The following is a 23610-nucleotide window of genomic DNA, read 5'->3' on the forward strand; positions in this document are numbered from 1 at the left end:
CATTTTTTACTAATTTTGTTCTTAATTTTGGGCCATTTCCTCCTTGGATGCTCATTGCCTTCTTCCAATATTTTTGACAAAAATTATTCCAATTTGTTCAGGGTTCAAAGAGATAATTTTGTCATCAGTCTTAGTTCACATTAACTCCATGACAGCGAGCGTGTCTTCAGTGCATCACCTTGCATGATCCTGCGTGTATACGGCTTACAGGAACGGTGCAGAAACAGTAAAAACAGGCCCCACATAGCAGAGAACAATGACAGGAAGCCCCCTCCTCCCGTGCTGTGGGGGCTCGGTGAGTGACGAGCACAGAGGTGGGAAATTTTGGGGAATATCACTGAGGAAGGGGACTTTTTAACCTAGATGTGCACACACATCCTCATTATCACGTTACTTCAACAGTCTGTAAAAGTGAGCTGCGGTTGTGCTTCAGCTCAGCCCGTTCAGATGATGACTGAGCAGATCTGGTTTGTTTACTCGAGACACGAGCAGTTTCATGGTCCACAGCGTGTCCTCATGTGTTCGTCTTGCGGTTGCACAAGGAACCAGCGTGACCTTGTCATGTCCTCTGATGAAATGATGCCATTGAGCAAACCAGAGCCCCTCCCGGGCAGCGTGCCCAGATGTGTCCTTGTGAAGGTCACGACTGAGGTCAGCGTCGCACCGAGAGCGAACGCAGGAACATTTGTGTTGGCTGTGATTCACACTGATTAATAGGATCTGCTCCCTGAAGTGGTGTGTTCCTACCGCCGCGGTCCAGATCGTCAGCAGTTTGCAGCTCGCTGACCTCTTCAGCGTCGCCCTCCTTCTGTCTCGCTGCTCATCCTGCCCGAATCCTATTGTCCGAATCCGTTAAGTTTGTGGTGAAAAAAGTAGGAACCAGTCAGCAAATTCTCTCTCCTCTGATGAAACAGGAAGGAACCAGTCAGCGAAAACACATCTTCTGGAGAGAGGGAAACAAACAGCAGTCACTGCCCCCCCCCCCCCAACCCCCCCACCCCCCACCCGCCACGACGTCCCGCGAATCTGAGACCACAGTAAAACTACAAACATCTACAGCAGTGGTACCCAACTGAAGGCCCACAGGCCAAATCTGACCCCCGATCGGTTCAGATTTTTTAATCCAATTCAGAAGATAAGGCACGCAGAGTTCTTAACCCTTTAAAACCTAAGCATTGGGAGAAGGCAATGAGCAGCTGGACAAAAAGTTATTCAAAATTAGCACTAAAATCGTTTTTTTAAAAAAGGGAAATTACTTGAAAATAAGCACAAAAAAGAATAAAAATAAGAAAAAAAAATAAAAAAAGAATGACTTGAAAAAAGTGTCATTTTTAGACTTTTTAGGGACATTTTTATATTCTAATTTATATTTTATATTTGTATCTTCTATTTTATCTGGGTTTTTTTTCTATATTTATGTTGCACCAACCCACCAGAACAAATTCCTCGTATTGTGTTAACTATACCTGGCAATAAATCTTTTTCTGATTCTGATTCTGATTCTGATGTCAACACCCTGCTCAAAATGTGGTCACTTCTGACTCTAAGAAAACAAAATAACAAAAAAAAAAAAATCACCAAAGATCCAAACCTGCTGACTGTGATGATCCAAAGTCAGCAGGTTTAATCAGAAAAATGTTCAAAACTTTCATGACAATAATGTTTGTGGTGATTAAGACCTCAAAAATTCAGATTCAAGGCTATTTAATGACTTTTAAGGCCTGATATTTTTCTTTATTTCAGACACTTTTTTAGGACCTGAAGCCACCTGGTCCAAACATGGTCACTTCTTTTAAGATTATTTTTGGGAAGATTTTTCATTTTTTTGATAGGACAGATAGTGTGAAAAGGGGAGAAAGAAATGCAGCACAGGGCCGAGGGAGGAATTGAACCCACGGCTGCTGCAGCGAGGACAGGGCCTTCGTACACAGGGTGTCCGCTCCGTCAGCTGAGCTACTGGGCACCACGAACACGGTCACTTCTGATTCCAAAAACCAAGATAATGACTGTCGAAACGACAAACTCGAGGCTTCAAAACAGGAGTTACTTAGACAAATAAATATTTTGACCTGGGGGATGGCGTTAAAGGGAATCATTGCAGTGATAACGATTCATCCTGAGAGGGACATGAATGTGTTTAGCAAAATTCATGACAATTCGTCAAACAGCTGTCGAGAAATTTCACACAAAACCACAAAAAACAACCTGCTGCTGCTGCAGAAGTAAAGTCAGAGGACCACCAACATCAGAGGGCTTCATCATTTACACAGTTTGGAGACTGTTTTTTGGTAATTAAGACCTCACAAAGTCAGATTTAAGGTTATTTAGTGACTTTTGAGGCCTAATTTAAACTTGAATTTATGATAGTTTAAGTCTTTTTAAGGACCTGAAGAAATTCTGGTCCAAAAATGAACATTTCTGGCTCCAAAAAAAAAAAAAAAACCCCAAGATAATGACAAACTTGAGCCTTTGAAACAGGAGTGACAAAGTGGCCCATTATTTTACAAACGTCTAAAGTATTTAATACAATAATTAAGTAAAGGACAAACATCCTTTGACCTAACTGAGTGCACAACATGATGAGTCAGAGATGACGAGAGATTTCATTCATCCTGAGAAGGACACGAAAGTGTGAACAAATAATAATAATGACTCACACACTTTTGAGAAATTCTTTGTAAAATATATTTTGGTCCAAAAGCTGATTTGCAAAAATACAACATGTGCAACCATCGAGTAGATGAGGCATCGTACAGAGCGACCTGTGTCTACGCTGCCGTCAGTGTTCAGGAATGACGCATCACATCGCTGAGTTAAGGCGAACTGCAGAAGCTACTGAAATGTAGTGTTACTGTCGACAATGTTTTACACAGAACTCTGGTTATCACTAAATCTCAAACGTCGCTACAACACACTAACGATAGCTCTAATGTTATATCTGTCTAAGTCTTATCCTACCACAATGATTCACATATTTCGCCATTTTAATGCACAAAACACGACACCATGTTCAAAAAAAGGAGTCTGTCCAGAATAAAGATGGATGGGCTCGTTTTTAGGAAGCGTTCTGATGTCGAATTACACGTCCACACGTATTTCATTAAAAAGGCGGGACTGATCCTTCGTTTGGTTCTGTGGGTAAAAAGGAAATGCTCCGAGGTCGGCCGCCACACGTCCTCTTTACAGGCTGTCGTAGCTCAGAGATGCACGGCTGCAAAACACGTTTACAGGCCAAATTATTTGAAACGCTCGCCACTAAAACGCCACGCATCAACTGTCTCAGTCTGCAAAGCTGTTCTGTTCATTAACTACGAAACTTAGCAAAGACTTTGGTGGAAAATCAGATTGGATCCATTTTTTAACTGTGTTTCATTTAACTGCTCCGTCACGACAGTTAAGTGCAAATCCTGCTCGGATAAAGCTTCGATCCCACACATTTGGCACACGAAACATTCAAACGGCCTGCTTCCAAAGATAAATAATATTATGAAGAGTCTACACTATTATTTTTTTTTTTTGTTTTAAATACGAATCTTCATGAAAGTTTATTCTACAATTTAAGGAATACTTTCACATTTTGGTAACTGCGTCTATTTGCTTTCTTTCTAAGAGTCAGATGAGAGGACACTGGTTAGCTTAGCTTAGCATAAAGAACGCAATCGGGGGGCAGCTAGCCCGGCTCTGCGAAAAAGATAACAAAATTTGCCAAAAAGTTGATCTAAAGCTTTTTTTTCAACCTGTAAAAAACAAAACCAAGCTCTTGTGAAGTAAAAGAGATCAGTGGGTTTGTGAAGTCTAAAGTCATTGGTGCGTGCTGCTGCAGGAGCTAAAAAAACTCTGACTGGTCGTGTCCGAGTTGATCATCAGGCACGAGAGTCCCGCAATACAGAGTCTGAGTTGCATCCACAAGTCGTTTTGTAGATTTTTAAAACAATTTACTAAAAGAACAAAGCAGGAATTATTACATAATCCAAATCTTTGTGAAAAGGTGCCATTTTCTGCATTTAAGTTGTTAGCTCTGAGGTTTTTGTTTTTCCCAAACGGCAGGCAATCAGTCTTATTACTTCTGGATATTATAGAGCTTCCTCAGTTGCTTATGACAGTTGCTGCATACTGCATAATGGGATATTTATGACATTTGTAGTGTTCAGTGTTTGCATACTGCAATATTTTGATGAAAACAGTGTGCATTTCAAATAGTATTGGTTTGTTACTGCGATTTCAAACATACTGAAAAACATCACATACTGTTTAGTGTACTAAATGCAGCATTTTCCACAGAAAGACAGTGTGACAGTAGCTGACGTCAGCTTCTGTGAGTCCCTTTGTAACCTTTTGTGTCCACGAACGCAGCGCAGTAGGCGGAGCTCTCCGTGAGTTCATTTTTTCCTCAGCAGCAGTTTGTGATTCGCGGGTTGGGTAATTGACGCTTTCAGACCCAGCAGAGTGAACGCTTAAATATTCTGCTGCACTGTGTTTGCCTCAAATAGGCTATAAATAACTGAACAGTATATATGTTCCTAAAGTTCTCTTAAATAAACAGCCCAGCTCCAAAAAATGTACTTGTGGCAGCAGATGTTTAGTTGTGGCTTGCCACATATGAATGAAAGTGTGGAAAATCCTGAAATATCAGGCTAGTCTGGAATTTTGGACCCGACCATAGTCGGTATCTTTGGGTGGGTTTCCATTAACCCTCAAACTGCGCTAACTGAAAACGCGAACATAAAATCCGTCTAATGGAAACACATCAGCTTTGAAAAAACTCCCAATAATCTCAAAAACGTTTTTCTGCTTCCATAAACTGTTGTTGCATCACGTAACTCTTCAAAAGTTAAGTTGATCATCCGGAAATTTTGAATCCACAATTCCTCTGTGAAATCGTGGACTAGCAGCTCCCAGAAATCCCTCATATGTGGCCGCTCCCATATATAAGGGGCTCGCCTTTTAATTATCGCTCTCATAACACGCCTATACCGCCTTGGATTGGAAATAAAGACGGCTAGTTTGGTGGCTGCAAAAGAAGTAAAGCAGCTAATGTTTTGAAGATGAATCGCCATGCTTCTTGGTATGTTATCGTGAGAGGAGAAGTGGCAGAACATCACTCAGTGGAAATGCAGTCATCTGCAATTATGTTCTATCGACATTTAGAAAATTTCGTTTAGGTTTTGCACAAATCTTTGATGGAAACCCTCCTTTTGAATTCTAACCTTTCCTCCTCTTCAAACATTTGCAAATCTAAGTTTTTTAAATATTTTCACTCCACTCATTTACAACCGTTCTCACTTGCTCGTCGTCTTCATCTTCACTACCTGCCACGTTGCTTCATCTCACCATGTTTCTGGCCCCTGCAGATCACCATTAAAACGACTGTGTAACTCGTGCACATGCATACTCATGCATGAAGCAAACCAAATAGGGACCCGCTCGTATAGAAATAACTCTAAATGCTGCTGCAGGTCAGAAACTCCACAGAAAATTTAAGAGACAAACATGATGGAGATATCATCATCCCATCTAACTTTTGGCGAGAAAGCAAATAAGCGCACTTTACAAACATGTCAAACTCCTTCTTTAAGTTCAGTTCACGCCCGGGGAACCAGCGACTGACAACAAATAGGAAAAATGATATTTGATCTCGCACTGATGTGGTCTAACACTGATCAACAGCAGTTTGTTTGCATGTATCCTAATGCTCCAGAGTTATTCGGTTAAAGACTGCTTAATATCTAGAAGAAATGCATCTTAAATCTAAAAATAAATATATGCATATATACTATGAAGTAGTACATCATGTTGCTACAAAGTAAGTAGTCTCGCCTCAGATCACCTGGTTTAAATGATGACCTGCGTGTGCATACTATTTTTGGTCAGTGGTAAAATAGACGCTTAGCTCTCAGTTGGATCGACTCGTGGCGGCGCTCATCGCAGTGCGTTACGCAAAGATGTTAAAGATGAAGTCGCGGAATCGTTTGGCGTACTGCTCGGGGTGGACCGTGGAGATTTCAGCACCGGCCTGCAAAACAGAGAGAAAACACGGAGACAAAGAAAAGGTCATCAGCACCATCTGTCATTACATGACATGAGAGCGAGCATCAAACCCTCCATGCAGGTGCGACTGTTCGAACCATGGATGTATTACAGTGAAGTCTGGATACAGCCGTGGGGGCGGGGCCACGTTCATTCCTATGGAAGCTGCTCAGTGACGCAGGAAGCAGAAAAAAGCTCTTTTTCTGGGTTTAGAAATGTGTGAAATACCTGGATCTACTGGCCCATAAAGCATGCGTAGTAGAGATTAACAGCAGCTGAACGCAGGTAACTGGCAGGTAAAATTTAATCTTGCAGCTCTTTCCAAATGTTAGCGAACTGTATGGTTTACATCTAGATAATGATAGAGGACCTTTCCTGGGGGTTTGACCTTCACAAAAATGTATTTACTGATTTACAGACGTCTCTTTCTCCATGATAGTCAATGGGGAAAAGTCTTTCTGGGCCCGAGTGCGTCACATGACCAACTCAAAGTATAATTCCACTTTCAGCCACTGTGTAAATTCGCATCAACGCATGGCGCACTTCCTGGGGGCTTGGTTTGAACAACCCGATGGCAGCTCTCTAACCCCCTCTCCTTCTTCTCTGCTGCTACTAAGCCTCCAGGAAGTGCACCATGCGCTGACGCAAAATTTACATAGTGGCCGAAAGTAGAATTACACTGTTTGAGTGAAGATCCAGGTATTTTACACATTTCTAAACATGGAAAAAGAGCTTTCTCTGCTTCGTGCACCACTGAGCAGCTCTCATAGGAATGAACGAGGCCCCGCCCCCACGGCTGTATCCAGACTTCACTGTTTTACATCCATGGCTGCTACTCACCCCGTGTTTGACAGTTTTTGCTGCGTGAGCGGCTTTCTTCTTGGTGTCGTATTGAGTAAGAACGTCGATCAGGCCCATGAAGTAGACCTCCCTCTGAGGAGCTCCTGAGACGAAAGGCGGAGAAAAATCAGGGTTGTTGTATCTGGTCTGGATTGACTGTATCGTACTGCGACAGGTCTCACATCACAATCAAGATTTAAGATCCCCGATAAGAAATAAACATCAAAACCTCTTTAACTTTATAATTATTACTTTCCAGATGACAGTTGATGATACTAAAGCTGTTATTATAACACACAGACATATTTTGAAGACTTCAGCGGAACAGTTTTAACAGATTCTCCCTCTGGATGGGTTGAAACTAAGAGTTAAATCTGTTTCCTTGACTCAATACAATCTGTGTTTATAAATGTTTGAAATATTTTTAAAAAATCTGTTTTTCTCAAAGCTAAATGTGACATCTTGTTTTGTTCTTAAAGTCAAACTCAAATACATTGAATTTAAAGAGATATTTAGCAGAGTAAAGCAGCAAACAACAACATTCAGGAGTAAATTCTCTAAAGATTATTCAGTTATCAGAGCAGTTGTAGATTAACTTTTTGACCATCGACTTGTCAATTAAAGGAGCTTTGTAGCTGTAGAGATTTTAAATTTAAAAAGTTAGCACTGGTGCTCGGTATCAGGAGACACCCTGGGTTTTAGGCCCTGTACACACGAACATGGGTATATTTGAAACTTTTTGTATACGTTTTGGCCTTTAATCCAAATGCAAACTGCGTTTCAGGTCACTGAAAACAGACTTTTTGTGAAACTACTTCCACAATGAGAATTTAAGAAGCGCTGTATTTAGCGAAGGGCTCAACACTCATTTTTAAACTGGCAGACTGGCAACCGGGCAGGTTTTGTGTTGCTGAAACTATAATAATGCTTTTGCCTTTTTAAGTATTAAAATCGTTCGCAGTCAGCTTTTCACTCCACAGTTTAACGACTCAATGTGCTTTGTCATTGTCCCTGAAACAGACGCCTGTGTGTGCGCGAGTGAACACACAAACACACATGCGGTGTTGTAAAGTGCTGCGTTGTCTGGTTCTGTTTCTGACTGTAGCAGCAATATTTAAATATCTCTAATACAACAAATACTGCTTCACCCAAAGTGTGTGAAGGATCGACTCTGCAGATCCTTCCTTCCTGCTGCTGTCGGACTGGACAACCAGAACCGCTACCAGCAGACCCCACACACACACACACACACACACACACACACACACACACACACACACACACACACACACACACACACACACACACACACACACACACTAAAATGGACTGAAAACCTGAGCAATTTTTTATTGTCATTTCCATGTGCATTTGGTGTAAATTAGAGTAAATATTTTTTGAACTGTTGAGTTTTATATGGGACTTTTTGCTGTGTTTATCTTGTACATATCTTATTATGTCGCTGTAATCATGCAAATGCCCCCATTGTGGGACTAAAACAGGATTATCTTAAAAAACATACATTTATTTTGCAGTGCAGGATTTTCTGTTTGCTATCCCTATTTTTGGTGGTTGCCACTGATGGGAACCAACAGCCAAGGACTGGTTGCAAGTTTCTCAAAATGCTTGGCAATTGCAACTTGGCAACCTTTACTGTTGATAAGTAGAAAGTGAAGACAGATTTTGGCTTGTAAAGCGCTGTTGTCTCCTTTTTAAGGCATCACAAATGAGGCAACACTTCATGCAACTGCTGACAAGACCAAAATAGTGCTGCTCTAACCTGCTAACAGGACTTTTTACATGTTTACACGTGAATATGAAGTTAATCTTCCACTGTGTTAGGAGCAGAGGCGTCAGATTGTGCCGTGGAGGTCACTGCTACATAATTTAACACTCCCATGACACATTACTTCTGTGGATATTTCTTTTTCAGGCTGCTGATTGGCCAACAGCTTATTCTTTGTGTGGCTTTAAGTTTACGGTTATATCACTGACTGTTGGTTTGTTAGACTATAAACGAGTGTCTTTACACCTTTTCAGTTATTATTATTATTATTAAAACAGTGCTTCCGTGGACAGGAGTTTTTGTTTTAGATTAAAAGAAAAAAAATCAGTTTCCAAAAAACCCATGTATCAGTAAGAGAAAGTTAGATCAGTGCATCCCTACAATAAAACAATTATTTTTCTAAAACATCACAGTTGAGTTTCAGTTATTATTTTGTAGACTGAGTGGACTATTTACCTGGGCAGCTCCCGACCGCGTACACATCCACGTAGGGGTCGAACTCTCCGGGCCCCAGAGGTTTGCAGGAGGCCATGTAACCAGCGATCCCCTCTGGAGAGTTGCCGTAGGAGCCAACAGTCGCGCCCGGTGCCAGGCCGTTCTCCGCCTCCGGTTCTTCCTCGTTGGAAACCTCCTCGCCCTCCTCCTCTTCCCGTTCAGCTCGACCGACGTCGTGGATGCCGAGCAGCAGGCTGTAGTCCATGATCTTCAGTCTCACCAGAAACTGGAAGAAATAGAGAAGAGACTTTTGTTTAGAGGATTTTTAAACATGAACACCGACTCACTGAATGAGGGAGAGAGAAGGTAAAATACTGATGATAAATTATCTCTTAATCAACGATAAGTTTTGTATCTGTCAACCTGGTTCAATGCGGAAGTCTGTTAGCATTTTTGCACTCTGTTTCCCTCGTCTCAAAGTCTGCTTTTTTTCAAAGGTTTTCGGTAAAATGCCTTAAATAAGGTCTGTGGTTAACACAGGATAAAGATATTTAGACGTTTGGTTCTGCAACATGAAATACGTATAAACCAAACTTTTGAACTTTTAAGGTTTTACGTATCTTAAAAAAGGCGGTTGTTAACAAGTGGCTTAATCGGACTACGGTGTTTGTTTGACGATAGACGTCATCGCAGCGGGCACAGAAACTCGTTAAACCCACTCGCCGCCTTTACAGCTTTACAGCAACAGTCGCACTCAAATTTGTAGATTTATCTGTTTATAATATTTTTCGATTGTGTGCATTAAATCAAAACAGAAGTTGAACAATTCGCGGTGGTGACGTTCAAGTCGTGCGACCACGATGTAGTTCGTTTATAGTCTAACAACAGCTTTTTGCTTCTGGTGATTTCATTTACGCTTCAAAACACACAAAAGCGGTGTTCATCTGAACAAAACATGTAAGTATCATGAACTCGTGTTCGTCACAGAGCTTATTTTTGGCGATAATCTAAAATCCCATAAGGTTTTTGACGAGGGAACCAGTGCGATGCTAACTTCCTGGCTGGCCTACAGAAATACGTCATCCCGTCACCGCTCTATTGGGAGCGACTATTTTTGAAATCAGTCCAGTGTTGAGAGAGAAGGCTGCTGCCGACAGCAGCGAAACAGGCTGCGCAGTAACCACTCGAGGCATGTTTGCAGCATCAACTAACATCTTCTAAAAGTACTCGTTTTTATGACTGACAGGCTCAGACACAGATGTCCCTGTGGAAAGGATCCCTACAGAAAAAGGAAATGTTTGTGTTCATTGTTTACGAGATTCAGTCTCACCTGAGGAAAAGTCTCATTCTGAAGTGGTAAAATGTATTTGTATTGATTTTGTCATTTTATGCTGAGCAGCACTGTTTGTTTGTTTGTATGTGTGTTTTATATGTTTATCTTTGTCATATTTTGTTTTGAATATTGAAACAAATAATAAAAATGTATCTATATAAATAAAAATATCTAACTTTACCTCCCTCACTGGTAAATGATTTTCACCTCCATCTTCCTGCTGCCGAAATGGCATCACAGGAGTGGCGTGTGCCTAACGTGCTGCTGCTGCCGCTGTGTGGTCGAGCTGTGCAACAACAGCGAGGCCTCACTGAAAAAGACGTTTAACAGGTCAGCTACCTCCACATCTCTGTTGAGTTTCTCCATGAACTTCTCCTTCTGCTCATCGGTCACATAAACCTTCTGCATGTTGTTCCTGAAGTCCATGTCTTTGAAGGTAGGAAGCTCTTTTCCCTTTAGAAATAAAACGCATTGTTAGCAGGACACGTGGGACACAAAGAGGAGACAGACAATCACATCACGATATAAAATAAATAGTAGGCAAAATATTTATTTTACCCTTTCTTTGTCACTTGCTTCACGAGCCACCAGAGAGCCCTGCGAGACCAAATGGTTATTAACATTGTGACACACAAACAGAAGAGAATAAACAATTTTGTTCTGAAACAAAAGGTGTGAATTGTTTTGCTTCCTATGCATCAGTGAGATAATCTCTTTATAACTTCCTCGCTGCTTTGTGAACCGGTGATGAAAATTAGGATGTGTGATTAAAGGTCGTGCAGTTCCTCCTCACCTTCAGGTCGTACTTCCTGTGTACCACCAGTCTGTGGCTGAACATGTTCCTCATGACGATCAGGTAGGTCTCCTCGCTGTCCACGCTCACCCGGTACATGCCCAGGAACTGTGGCAGCAGCGTGCTGCCGTGACACTTCACTATGTGCTGCGAAGAGGAAACAAAACTGTGAATTTGCATGGCAGGAGCAGAGAGTGGATTCTTTGTGACAAGCGTTGTCTAACATAAAAACAGTGAAATACGGTAAAAGAGTAAAAGACAGATGAAAGATTCACACAAAAACAGTGTTAGGGTCTTTTAGATCACTCACGTTGCGGCCTGTGGGCCAAATCTGGCCCTTGAAAGGGTGTCAGGTGGACCACCTAGCATTTTCTAATTCACAGTTAAATTTTGATTAATTCATGTGTTTTTTTGTACTTTAAATTTAAATGAGGTTCCAGAGTGAATCAAAAAGCATTAAAACAGACTTTGTTTACAAAAAAAAAGTGCAAGGGGAGGATCCTCCAGAGCCCCTGACAAAGGTCATGGCTAATTATTTATGCATTAATTATCAACCCTTAGGACCCGCTTTAATATCACACACACTTATATCACTTGGCCCACAGAATTAGCTTTTCAAAATCAAGCTTTAAAAAATATTAAACATTAATATTATTTTCTATTTTAAATGAGTAATTTTTTAACAAAATCAGTCCTAATCATAAATATCAAAAACTGGTCAAGTTTTTTGATGAAAAAAAAAAAACCCAAAACAAAACACAAGAAATTAATTATTTTCAATACTACATGCTAAGTAGACTTTTTTAAATGATCACAGTCTAAGAAATGTCAATAATGACAGAAATAGCATGTGTTTTCTCCAGATGCCAAATAACGTAGTAAAAAAAAAAAAAAAGTAAAAATGAGAAATTCCAAGGCAAAAGCCCAGAATGACACCAAGAGATAATACAGTGCATGTTTTTATGCTTTGATGGCTGTGGGATTAAAAATTGCAGTTTGAATGGGTTTCAATGGGCCTTTTTTTTTACACCTAACAGTATGAATGTAGTATTTTATACTTGTTGTAGGAGCTGAGGTGGAAATTCCAAGATTAAACAATAATGCACAATCTTGCCAAAGTTTATGCCATATGCATTAACACAGCCAAAATTATCAAAAAATGAAGAATGACAAACACTTAAAATGTGCCAAACAGTCTCTAAGTTGTTATCAGCTGGCCCCTGGCTGCCTGGCATTTTGCAAAACTGGCCCCTGGGCAAAGCGAGTCGAGTATCCCTGGTCTACACCCTCATCATTGCAACAGTGAAAGCTGGAAACAGCTAAGAGAGCAGGAGAATACACTGGTTTCTTCCTACCGTCCACCCGTGTTCAGCACACACCAAACTATGGCAGCAGCTAATGATTTTATTCATTATTTATTAATCTGACAGTTATTTTCTCAATTGATAAATTGATTGTTCAGTTTTAGAAATGTCTGGCCAACCTGTTCAGTTGCAGTTTACATCCACTACTGCCCATACTCACATAATATAATGCAATGAAGACTTTGCAGGAATTCAATATAATGTATTAGGTTTGTTTTGAAGCAAAATGGAAGATACAATTCAAGTAAGAAACTTGCTGTCTTCACTGAGAAACTATTTTTACAGAGAAACACAAAGGACTGATAGAGAGCTTCATCACATGATGTAACAACAATAACCTGAAGCTCAATAGCAGCAGAACCAATGAGCTTGTGGTCAACTGCCAGAAGAAGAAACACAAAGTTGCAGCCAAGATAGAAGATGATGCTTCAAAATGAGCTGTGCTGCAAAGTCAGCTACAAATTCCAAAACATTTACACATCCAGAAGCACATAAAAGCTTTACCTGCACAGTTTCACTCAAGATTAGTGTCACCAATTCTGTACCTGACAATATGTCTTCTCTTCTGTTCCTGAGTTATCTCGTTGAGTAATGACCAGAAAAGTTTGGGTTTTTTTTGCAGATTTATGACAATTCTGGTGGGTTCATCCCTGAATCCAAGTAGACATTTGTGCCATATTTGAAGAAAGTCCCTAAAGAAGGTCCTAAAATATGGTGAATGGTAAAGGGCCCAGCACTGGTATAGCGCTTTTCTAGTTGTTTGACCACTAAAAGCGCTTTCACACGTGTCACATTCACATGCACATTCATACATTGGTGGCCGAGGCTACTGTACAAGGTGCCACCTGCTACTTAATTTTTAACTAGTCATAGACATTTATACACCATACACCACGACCACCACCATTTATTGCCCAAGGATACATCATTATAGGGCTGGGCAATATGTCTTTAAAATAATAACTCACTGTTCACGATACACAATATATATCTTGATATTTTAAAAATGTACTTTTAAGTAATGTCACCTACTAAAATACAAAATTATTTAATGGACTGCAGTTACGATAAAGTTAAAGTAGCTACTGTCAAATACTTAAGTTGAATACACTGCTGATATAATAACATTTAATAAAATACCGTTATAAGGAAGTAAAAGTATTTATATAATGCAATTTTAAAAGTGGGACCCATGGTGCTTTTACTTTCAAGGACCTGGCTCTCTTAAGCTGGAAGTGTTGATGTTTTTGGACTTGAGCTTCCGGTCAACAACTGGATGTTAGTGTTAGCAGAAAGTTAAATCGATTCTGCAACGCCTTTAACCGTGAGGATTCATTCACTGTGAGCAGGCAACAAACTAACAGCTCTCCAGTTCATATATTATTATTATTTGAAACTCGCACTGGTGCCCCGTGGTCACAGAGTGTGACTAAATAGTTGCAATCGGAGCTCTGCAGATACAAAAAAAACACACACCTCATCTGCTCACATAACCACCGCTACCTCTCATTAAGTTAGACTGTTATCACAGCACCGTTAAACTTGATTTATTCTCTGTAAGCTGAAAATAAACTCCAGCTCCAACTCTCCAGTTCAGATATTAACAGTATTTGCAAATCCCAGTAGTGCTCCATGGTCGCAATATGTGACTTAATATTCACAGTCTGGAGCTCTGCAAAAGCCCTGTTTTGTGTGTGTCTGTGGGAGGCAGAGATCCGTAGGAGAGAATGAGAGAACCGAAACTCAATGGCTTATAAAAATGACATGACAATTTTTACTTGATGTACACGATATCGTCAAAAAGCTGCAATACCTCAAGTATATTCGATATATAGCGCCCACCCCTACTTCGACATGTTGACTGGAGGATGAGAACAGAAGGGATGACCCAAAAACACAATCCCTCCAACAACAGCTGTTTCTGGCACAGAGGCATTAAAAACAGTAAAAATAAAATAAATAAATAAAAATAAATGCCAAATCCCGAAACCTCCCATGATCTCTTCAAAGTGCTTGTTTCCCTGTCCCAGATATTCAGTTCACACAATTACATAAAACAGAGAAAAGCAGCAAAACCTGAAAGTTAGACACTGGAAATATTTGGCCTTGTAGCTTGAAAATAATTTTAATGATAAATCAGTGTTCAAAGAAGCTGACTATTATTTGCACAACTGACTCCCAGAAAGTTTTCTTTTGACTCATAGATAGTTGTCTTTTAATACAAATGTAAGTGCTTGTCTCCCTTTGTGTCTCTGTCTGCAACTTGACTGCTGACTGTCTCGTCCTGGTCTCCCTTTAAAAAGAAATTCTTAATCTCAATGAGACCAACCTGGTTAAATAAATAAAAATGAATTGCCTTGTCATTTAGCTCAGCAATTGAAGATTACAGCTCTACACTCAAGAGCCTAACAACAGCATGAACCAACAACACAAACGGTGCCTTCAAAACAGCATTCACACAGTTTGTGATCACATGTACACAATATTGCCTGGGTGGTGCAATATGACAAAATACACACTGCACCATGAGAAAATATTTGTCTAAAGGTAGACACTTTGCTGAATCATTTATACAGAGGTAGCAATCCCTTCTGCAGGCATTTAATTAGTGCATACCTATATATTTATCTACATATTTGTTATTAATTAGTCTTTAGAAAGATGCACTCTGTTATTAACAGCGATATAACATTACATACTGCAACACATACACTTGTGTTACAGCTTTTATTACCTCTACTGACATTAAAACTAAAACACTTAATTTCTGTTAAGGGGTTATTAAGTTGCCAGCCATGTATCTCCCATGACTTTCTGACATGACGCATATTTAGATCATCAGGAGGAAATATACTGTCCAGGGCGATCCTTGGCAAAGGAGAAACTGGAGCGCTGGAGGAGCGCTGGAGGAGCGCTGCTGGTCGTGCCAAAAAAAAAAAAAAAAAAGATAAGATAAGGATAAAAAGAAGTTCTGCCTTGAAAATAACAAATGAACAAATAAAGAGAGAAATAATCATTAACTCAGCGTCCCTGTTGTTTCTCATCGCTGACCTGCTGACCAGCCTGCAGCGTGAGACCTGACGGCGCTGAGGACTGAAAGAGAAAGTCGGGGATGAGTTACTGATGCTGACTGATCCGCTCCGCTCTCGTTCTCCGCTGGTTTCTCTGAAAGTCCGCTCCACCTTCATTCACCTCCGGTGTCTTCTCCGCTCTCATTCCCTGCTGGTGTCTCAGAATGTCCGCTCCGCTCTTATTCTCCGTCTATGTCTCTGCCTGTGTCTCCAAATGTCTGGTCGCTCTTATTCTCCGCCGGTGGCTCCGCTGGTGTCCGCTCCGCTCTCATTCTCCACCAGTGTCTCTGCCAGTGTCCCCTCCACACATCGTCCACCGGTGTCCGCTCCACTCTCATTGTCCGACAGGTGTCTCAGCAGGTGTTTGTCCTACACTGTCTGTTGCAGGTTCATGTTTGTGCATGTGCAATAATGTCCTCTATAACTGTCCAGACGTTTAACTGTCAGGTGACTTTAGCAGAAGCTCCCAGCAGCTGCTGGAGAAGAGCCTTCTCATCTGCCATCTACACATCTCTCCGAAGCAAATTGAAATTGATTTTTTTTTTTAAATTAAAAATTAGGGCTTCTCACTAAAATAAGTGCCGGTTGGTGGATACGATATGCGACAAATGAAACACAGACTCTTGTTCACTCTACGACTCCACCAGTTTCTCCTCCTTTTCCAAAATACAAGAGAAGAGAGACCTTTTCGCAGTCTTGTGGCACCCTGGAGTCTCCTCCATGTTTATCCAGTTTGCTGTTTCCTGTTTAGTGCTAGAGAGAGCGCAGCTATTGGTTGTGGACAATGTTAATATAATTTAACCTTTTTTTATCCCCATGTCTTTATTAAACAAGGATCATGCATAACAAAACATTAATCTCAACATGAGAAAGGATGATTTCTGCCAGATTTAGCTATGAGTTAGTTTACATCTGCAGTTCCTGGGCAGATACAAACAGAACAATTAAGTTCACTATTAAACTAAAAACTTACAATACTATTAAACGTGTTTGTCATTATCGGAGTGTGGAGACTGTTGAGAAAGCTCAGATTGAGTTTTATGACCTCTTACGACATCACAGGAGTATGTGCCAACTCTCATGATGTGTTTCTGCAATCTAAAATGTATCTGCATCAGTGACACAGCTCTAAACGTTGTTTGGTGTTGTCCGGCTTTATGTGGTCAAAAGATTTGGTCTTTAGATGCTCTGATACAACACAGAAAATGACTGAAAAACTAGTTCCAAAAGCAAAATCCTGCAAAACACAAATCCTGATCCTAAAAACTTAAATTCATCCAAATAACGCCTAAAAGCCAGTACAACGACAATAAAGCCTTCTACAGCAAGGCATCATTTGGCCCAAATATTTCAGCATTTAGCATCTCAATATTCAGTTCTTTTGCAGCAAAAAACAAATATATCTAAATAGTACTTCACTTGGTTAATATGAGACAGTGACACACCCCTCAATTAAAAGGTGTCAAGAAAACTGACAGGATTAAATTCAACCTACAAACTGTCACGATGAATGAAGGAAACTGTGCAACGCCAACACGGGAGCTCTGCTAACAATGAGTTCATTCAGGGCCGTGTGAATTAAAAAACACTCTGAAACAGAGCTGCCATTTTTCCTCATCTCCCTCCCAGTTGTATGTAGGCTGCAGAACCACAGGCTGCACATTCCAGTAAGAGCTCAAAGCAGCCAAAAGTTTACACAGTGGTATGTTTGGCCCAAACTGAGACCCAGTTTTGAAGTGTCCACACGAGCGCTGATACCAGGGCGGCCCGCAAATACGACATAAAACCTCTTGAAACAAACAAAATAGAGGTGAACGTGTGTCACCTCACTCTTATCTCTTCCACAAATGCACTCTTCTATTTACATGAACATTTGCATATCTTTAATAAACCCTCATATAACAGAGAGTTTGTTCCCAGTGCTGCGTGGGGCTGTAACCTTGATGACGAGAGTTTTTTGTTTTGTCTGTGTTCAGTTTCCCCACAGGGAGGTCAGCAGTCACATTCAATATGGAGACAGACACCTTAAAGCCTAATTTAGGGTCTTGCTGGAGGACACCCGAATGTTTGCCGTCCTCGGTTAAATAAGTAGCCGTCTTCCTGCTCTCAGCATTGCTCCCGGCAAGACGCATGAATCTAAAAATAGTCATATTTGGGTCGACTTCCCTCACCTATGAGGCAGAATTTTTTTTTTTTTTTAAATCCCCCCCAGGAAGTGCTCGTTTTAGGAACTCATTTTATTTTAGGTTCTCAGCTGCTAAATGGTCCACACAAAGGTTAAAGAGAATTTTCTGTAAGTGGGACGCAGAGAGCCGCAGATGTGAAAGCTGTAGACACAGTTCGGTGACGCAGACAGGAGGTGAGTGATCCTGGCTCTGTGTGATGTTCCCACGTCTGGAGACCGACATGCAAACCTTTAATCAATGACTGAGAGGATGACTGAACCAACAGAAGTCAGACGGACGTTCAATTATAGCCTGATTTTGTGAAAATGGATCGCATTACCCCACTGCTGGCTGCTTGTGTCTTTGAGGATTGAATTTTAAATTTTTCTTCTCTATGAAGATTTAAATGACCTTGTCTGTCCATACATCAGAGACTTTCTTTTATTTTGTGTTTCACCCACATCACTAATTTCCTCTGCTGCTTTATGTGTCCCATAAAAGTCCCGGTGAGAGAACTTCCTGTTTTTATGCCCATAAACTGGGGAACTCACTGCCTCTGGATATTAGAGTAGCAAGCTCTCTCTGGATTTTTAAAGTAGACCTTTTAATCTGGCTTTTAATTTGGAGCAAGATTACGGTCTTAATTTTAAATAGGTATTTACCTAATTTTATCCCTGCTATTTTTTAAAATTCAGTTTCATTTATTTATTATCTTTTTATTCTACAGACTTTTATTTTTTTGTAACCATAAAAATGTATAAAAATAGTAAAAACATTATTGTAGATTTATACTTTTTTAAATCTCTATAAGCATGCATAAAAAAATCAATGCATGCATGAGGAAAAAGGTAACACACTTCACACTTACTCCTCGCCACACAAGCTTGGATCGAAACATTGTCTTCAATAAACCTGCGCGGCATGAGTAAGTGTGCAGGCGTTCGCTTTTTCCTCGTGTAGTTGTTTGTGTTATCCTTTAAATTGCATCTTGGCTATTAAAATTTTTCTACGTGAAGCACTTCAGGCTGCATGTTTGTAAATGAGGTGCTATACAAATAAAATTGAGTTGATTTGATTTTCACAGCAGCCGAAGATACGGGACCATTGCTCATTTAATCGATATACTGATGCAGATTGATGGATCACTACACCTCAACTATGAACTCCACAAATCCATCAACAGCTCCACCATCCAGTCAGACACACACAGCTGCTTATCTGAACTACAGCTCACAGCTCATACCATCAGCGGACATTACTCGGTTGTTTTGCAGACTCGCAAAAGATCCTGGCACCGACTATTTACTGGAGTTTACAGCCAGCCATCATACGACAATAGAAAGTGACTGCACGCACGGCCATTGTTGGTCATTCTGATCTCTTCTATCCTCTCACTTTGAATGTCTGATAGTCCACCGCTGATACTTTTGTCTCGTCCCGTCTCGTCAACGAAAAGGAAACTTACGTTGCCTCATAGTTTTCATTATCAGATCTATTTTTAACTCGTCTCATTTTAGTCACGGAACAAAAGGTTGTTGATGAATAATTTTCATCATAGTTTTTCTCAAAGAAATTAACACTGCCGGGATCATACGTTATATACAGAACAGACTTTTACTTTAACCATCCGGATCTTACCTGGTGGTACTCAGACAGGATGCTGTGCATGTCTGCGACGTCCTCGCTGGAGATTTGCTTGATGACCAGCGTTCGGTCATAGGAGTTGAGGAGCAGACAATCTCCCTGGTCATCGACACTCCTCATCGGGGGGCTGCGGGTCAACGAGACCTGGAGAAGATGAAGCATGGGGGTAAATTTTAAGATCATGTATCTTTTAACTTGTATCAGAATTATTTAAAGACGTCAATATAACACCAGAAAGCCAAACAGTCCTGCTGAACATAAGCGAGAGGAAACTACGGCAGAGTTAGAATAAAATAAAAACCAGAGAATGCAAACGTAAAATGTCATTATAAAATAATACAAAGAAATAGACTAAAAACAACAACAGAAGCAATAAAACCACAAATAAAAGGAAATATGAAAAGGTAAAAGAAAAATGATGACATTACATAAAAGCAAGTCTTTAAAAACTGTTTTTAACAAATTATTTAAAAGACGTCACAGAATCAGAAGGGCCCCCACACAAGGATCTCAGACTGCGAACTGGCTCATATGGGGTCAACATTTCTGTGGTGGAGTTGAGACCAGACCAAGACAAGCTTTAAAGATATCTATAAAATCCTAAAATCAATTCTGATACAAACGAGGAACCAGTGGAGGGAAGCAAGGATTGGGGTGATAAGCCTATGTGGCATCAGATACATACTGCATAGTACGACATACCTGATAGTCAAGATCCTCAATACCAAATCGTTCCCTTAGATTTCGGAAGACCTGAGGACAATATTCTTTGAACTTGAAATGTCCTGGAAGATTTTCTCTGCAAAAGAAGTAGAAAAGTAAGAAGAAGAAGCGAGCACACAAACTAATCATTCAGGTACTCTGACAAATTCTTTCACATCACAACTTTATCATCTGTTTGTTTGAGTTGGAGGTAACAAGAGACAAGACTGTGTCTGTACACTCTTATAAAGACTTATTTATTTACAGTCTGCTCCATTAATTACTCATGTCTGTGTCTTACTTGTTGAAAAGGTGGTTGTTGACTTTGATCTTCGTGTTGGCTTTAAAATCATCCGGCAGCAGCATCACAGGGACAGGCACCTGGTTGAGATCGTTGATCTGAAAGAAGGAAAGAAATTGCAAAATGTCGATAATTAAGCAGCACATTAGTGTCTAAAACAGGGCTGCAACAAAAGTTTATTATCATAAAGTGATCCACGGTAGAGCTACAATGTTTAGTATTTTGATTCTCACAATATTTTCGGTAATTTTTCCAAGCAAACATCGATTCTCTGGTTCCCACTTCCCCTGTGAGATATGTAGATTTTCTCCTCCTTTATTTAATATCATAATAAACTAACAATTTAGGGTGCAGACAGGACAAGTCGAGCAATACAATGATGCCACATTGGGCGACTTATTTCTTTGAACCTCCCCAAAGCTACAAGTATTTTTCCTTGAGGCTCCTGGAGTGACTGGCAGAAAATGTTGTTGTTGCTGTTTCCAGTTTATTTAGATTTTTATATATTATTTTTAAAATATTTTATATTTAATTTAGATCACTTTACATATACAGCACTTGTAATTAATACCATATTATATTCTACATGTGGTCAAAAATTGATATTTAATACATTAATTACTAAAAAAAGTTTCTTACCACTGATCAAACATTGACTTTTGCCCACCATGTTTATGCATTTCTGACGTCAAGTCAGCAACTCGTGTTATAAAACAAAATTGAAATCAATATTAGTATACTCTCCTGGCATGCTTTATAGTTGAAAATGTGGTCGCTTGTTACAGCTAAAATATGCATATACTAACATGTGCAAATACTAAAATTAAATTACAGCTACTGGGAACAAAATCATGAAATATATATATATTTTTACCACTAATTGTTGACACTGTTTACATGCTTTCCAACATTTCTGCTGCTCTGAAACACCACGCAAACGTCATGACTCGGCATCTAGGGTATCATCACAATTTCCGAACTTCCCACCCATACTTAAGACTTTAAAGGGCAAATAAGATATTTTCGAGGTGCACGTGAAGGCAGCATTATACTAATTTCTATATTTTGCTACTTTATGGTGTGCGCCATTGCATCTAAGAGACACAACGTGCAAAATAAATACAAAACACAGAATTTAAATTTGGCAAAAATATAATAAATAAATCCCTCTCAAGGGTCTAAACAATTAACCCCCCCCCCCCCCACACACACACACACATAACGAACCGTCCCTAACCACACCTGTAATAGCTATACACAGGTGTCAAGGTGTGCGTAAGTCTGTACAGTAAATACGAAACACACCACCTGTCGATATTGCTCTAAATAATGTTTATTTTCCTCCAGATGATCCTCCGGTGTCACAAAATCTAACGGGTCACAGATTTCGTTGTAACACCACCAGCAGGCTAACGGCTAACTGAGCTAGCTTCCACCGACTCACCGAGTGATTGACGCCCCACATGAAGACGCTCAGGACGGGGTCGCTGGCTCGAAACACTTTCACCTTCTGCTGCACAAAGTGTTTCTTTTTCGTTTTGGTCTTCGGGGCCAGGACCACCATCGGACTGGAGGTGGCCCCGGAGTTACCGAGGGCAGCCATGACCACAGACTCCTTGTCCCCTGTCGGTGGTGGAGACACTTCTTCCTGACGGCCACCGTTACGAAGCTAACCGAGCTAACGGCTCCTCCCCGGGCTCTCTCGCGCAGCACACGGCGTCGGCAGCCAAAGGTCACCGCTCGAGCTGCTCCGTTACACTGACGCTTGTTTTTCTAACGCACAGTTTAAACCTGCGTGATGAATCATTACTTAACTTCAATAATGCGTGACTACATATCTCCAAATCATCGCTGACAGTCCTCCACCGCCCCCTCGAGCCCGCCCATGTTATTATCAACCACGTGGTGAGTTTATGATTGACATGTGTCACTGGCCAATGGAATCGAGACTACTGCGTCACGTGACCATAGATGGGCGGGTACAACTGTCTACTACTGTGACCTCAGCACTTTTTATGTTTCCTACGTAGACTATGTATAAGATTATTATATTATATCATATTATATTATATTATGTTATATTATGTTATATTATGTTATATTATATATTATATTATATTATATTATATTATATTATATTATATTATTATTACATTATTATATTATATTATATTATATTATTCCTTATTCCTGGTCAGTATTGGGAGGTAACAAGTTACATATAGACCTAACTAGTTACTGTAATTAAATTCCAAAATAAATGTTACTGTAATCAGTTTCAGTTATTGAGTATAAAATAATATGTTGTCTAATCAAATTACAGTTATTAATCAAAACGTTGGTGATTACAAAGGGGTTACATATATGGGGGGGTGTCAGTTAATAGTTTAAATTTTGATTAAAACATCTATTTTGTTTCTTTAAATCTTTCTGCCGTGCAGGAATGCTTTCTTTTGGAATATCGAGAGAAATTTGAGCACATTAATGCTCTTGTGTTTTTAAGTTTTTTAGCTTTATTGCCCTATTTATATAATTTTTTAGAAAAGTAATCAAAAAGTAATCAAATGTAATAAGGTGCATTATTCTGATGAAGCAGCCTAATTAAAATAGATATGTTACTTATTACATTTTTTACATTGTACATTGTAGCATCATACACATTCTGTATTTCTATCTTCACATAGTTTATACATTGTATTGGCACACATTTTATATTTTTCAGACACTTTACATACTCAGCACATGTTATATTTCAACATACTGTGTACTTGTACTGCTTATTTCTACTTCTATAATTCTCTTTGCTTTACAAAAAAGAGACTGTAACAAACCACAATATCCCCCCGAGGATCAATAAAGTATCAAGTATTTCTGATCCTGAGCAACTGGAAATAGAAATTGGACACTGAAGTATAACATGGAGGAAAGAGTAAAGCAATGAAAACAGTAGAAAGCAGTAGTACATTTGTATGCTTATTTACACTTCTTTTCCACTACTTTACAAGTAGTAGTAACACCACAGTGTATAGTGCCATTGTTAAGATCCTTTAAACTTTTTCCATCACTGATAATGACAATGATTGAGTGATTATAAGAGATCAAGACAGCACACTTAGTTGGTTCAAACCATGCAAGATCATTCTGTATTT

The 23610-nt window shown here is 39.8% G+C and overlaps 1 protein-coding gene across 2 annotated transcripts; it reads right to left on the minus strand.

Moving 5' to 3' along the window:
* Window positions 1-34: 34 nt before the first annotated feature.
* Window positions 35-22345, minus strand: pip4k2ca (phosphatidylinositol-5-phosphate 4-kinase, type II, gamma a). 2 transcript variants are annotated; one of them, XR_006106033.1, is made up of 11 exons: window positions 21906-22345; window positions 20462-20559; window positions 20161-20257; window positions 19453-19602; window positions 11215-11361; window positions 10980-11018; window positions 10761-10874; window positions 9110-9374; window positions 6868-6971; window positions 5828-6013; window positions 35-902 (listed from the first exon to the last, which is right to left on the minus strand). XR_006106033.1 is itself a non-coding variant. In XM_042491239.1 (10 exons), the coding sequence occupies exons 1-10, from the start codon at window positions 22062-22064 to the stop codon at window positions 5933-5935; spliced, it is 1254 nt and encodes a 417-aa protein (XP_042347173.1). In that variant the 5' UTR covers window positions 22065-22345; the 3' UTR covers window positions 2672-5932. The 2 variants fall into 2 exon arrangements, 1 of the variants encoding a protein (XP_042347173.1); XM_042491239.1 differs by lacking the exon at window positions 35-902 and having other exon boundaries at window positions 2672-6013.
* Window positions 22346-23610: the final 1265 nt, after the last annotated feature.

The sequence above is a fragment of the Plectropomus leopardus genome, chromosome 8 (assembly GCF_008729295.1).
Source record: "Plectropomus leopardus isolate mb chromosome 8, YSFRI_Pleo_2.0, whole genome shotgun sequence".
NCBI classification, from domain to species: domain Eukaryota; kingdom Metazoa; phylum Chordata; class Actinopteri; order Perciformes; family Serranidae; genus Plectropomus; species Plectropomus leopardus.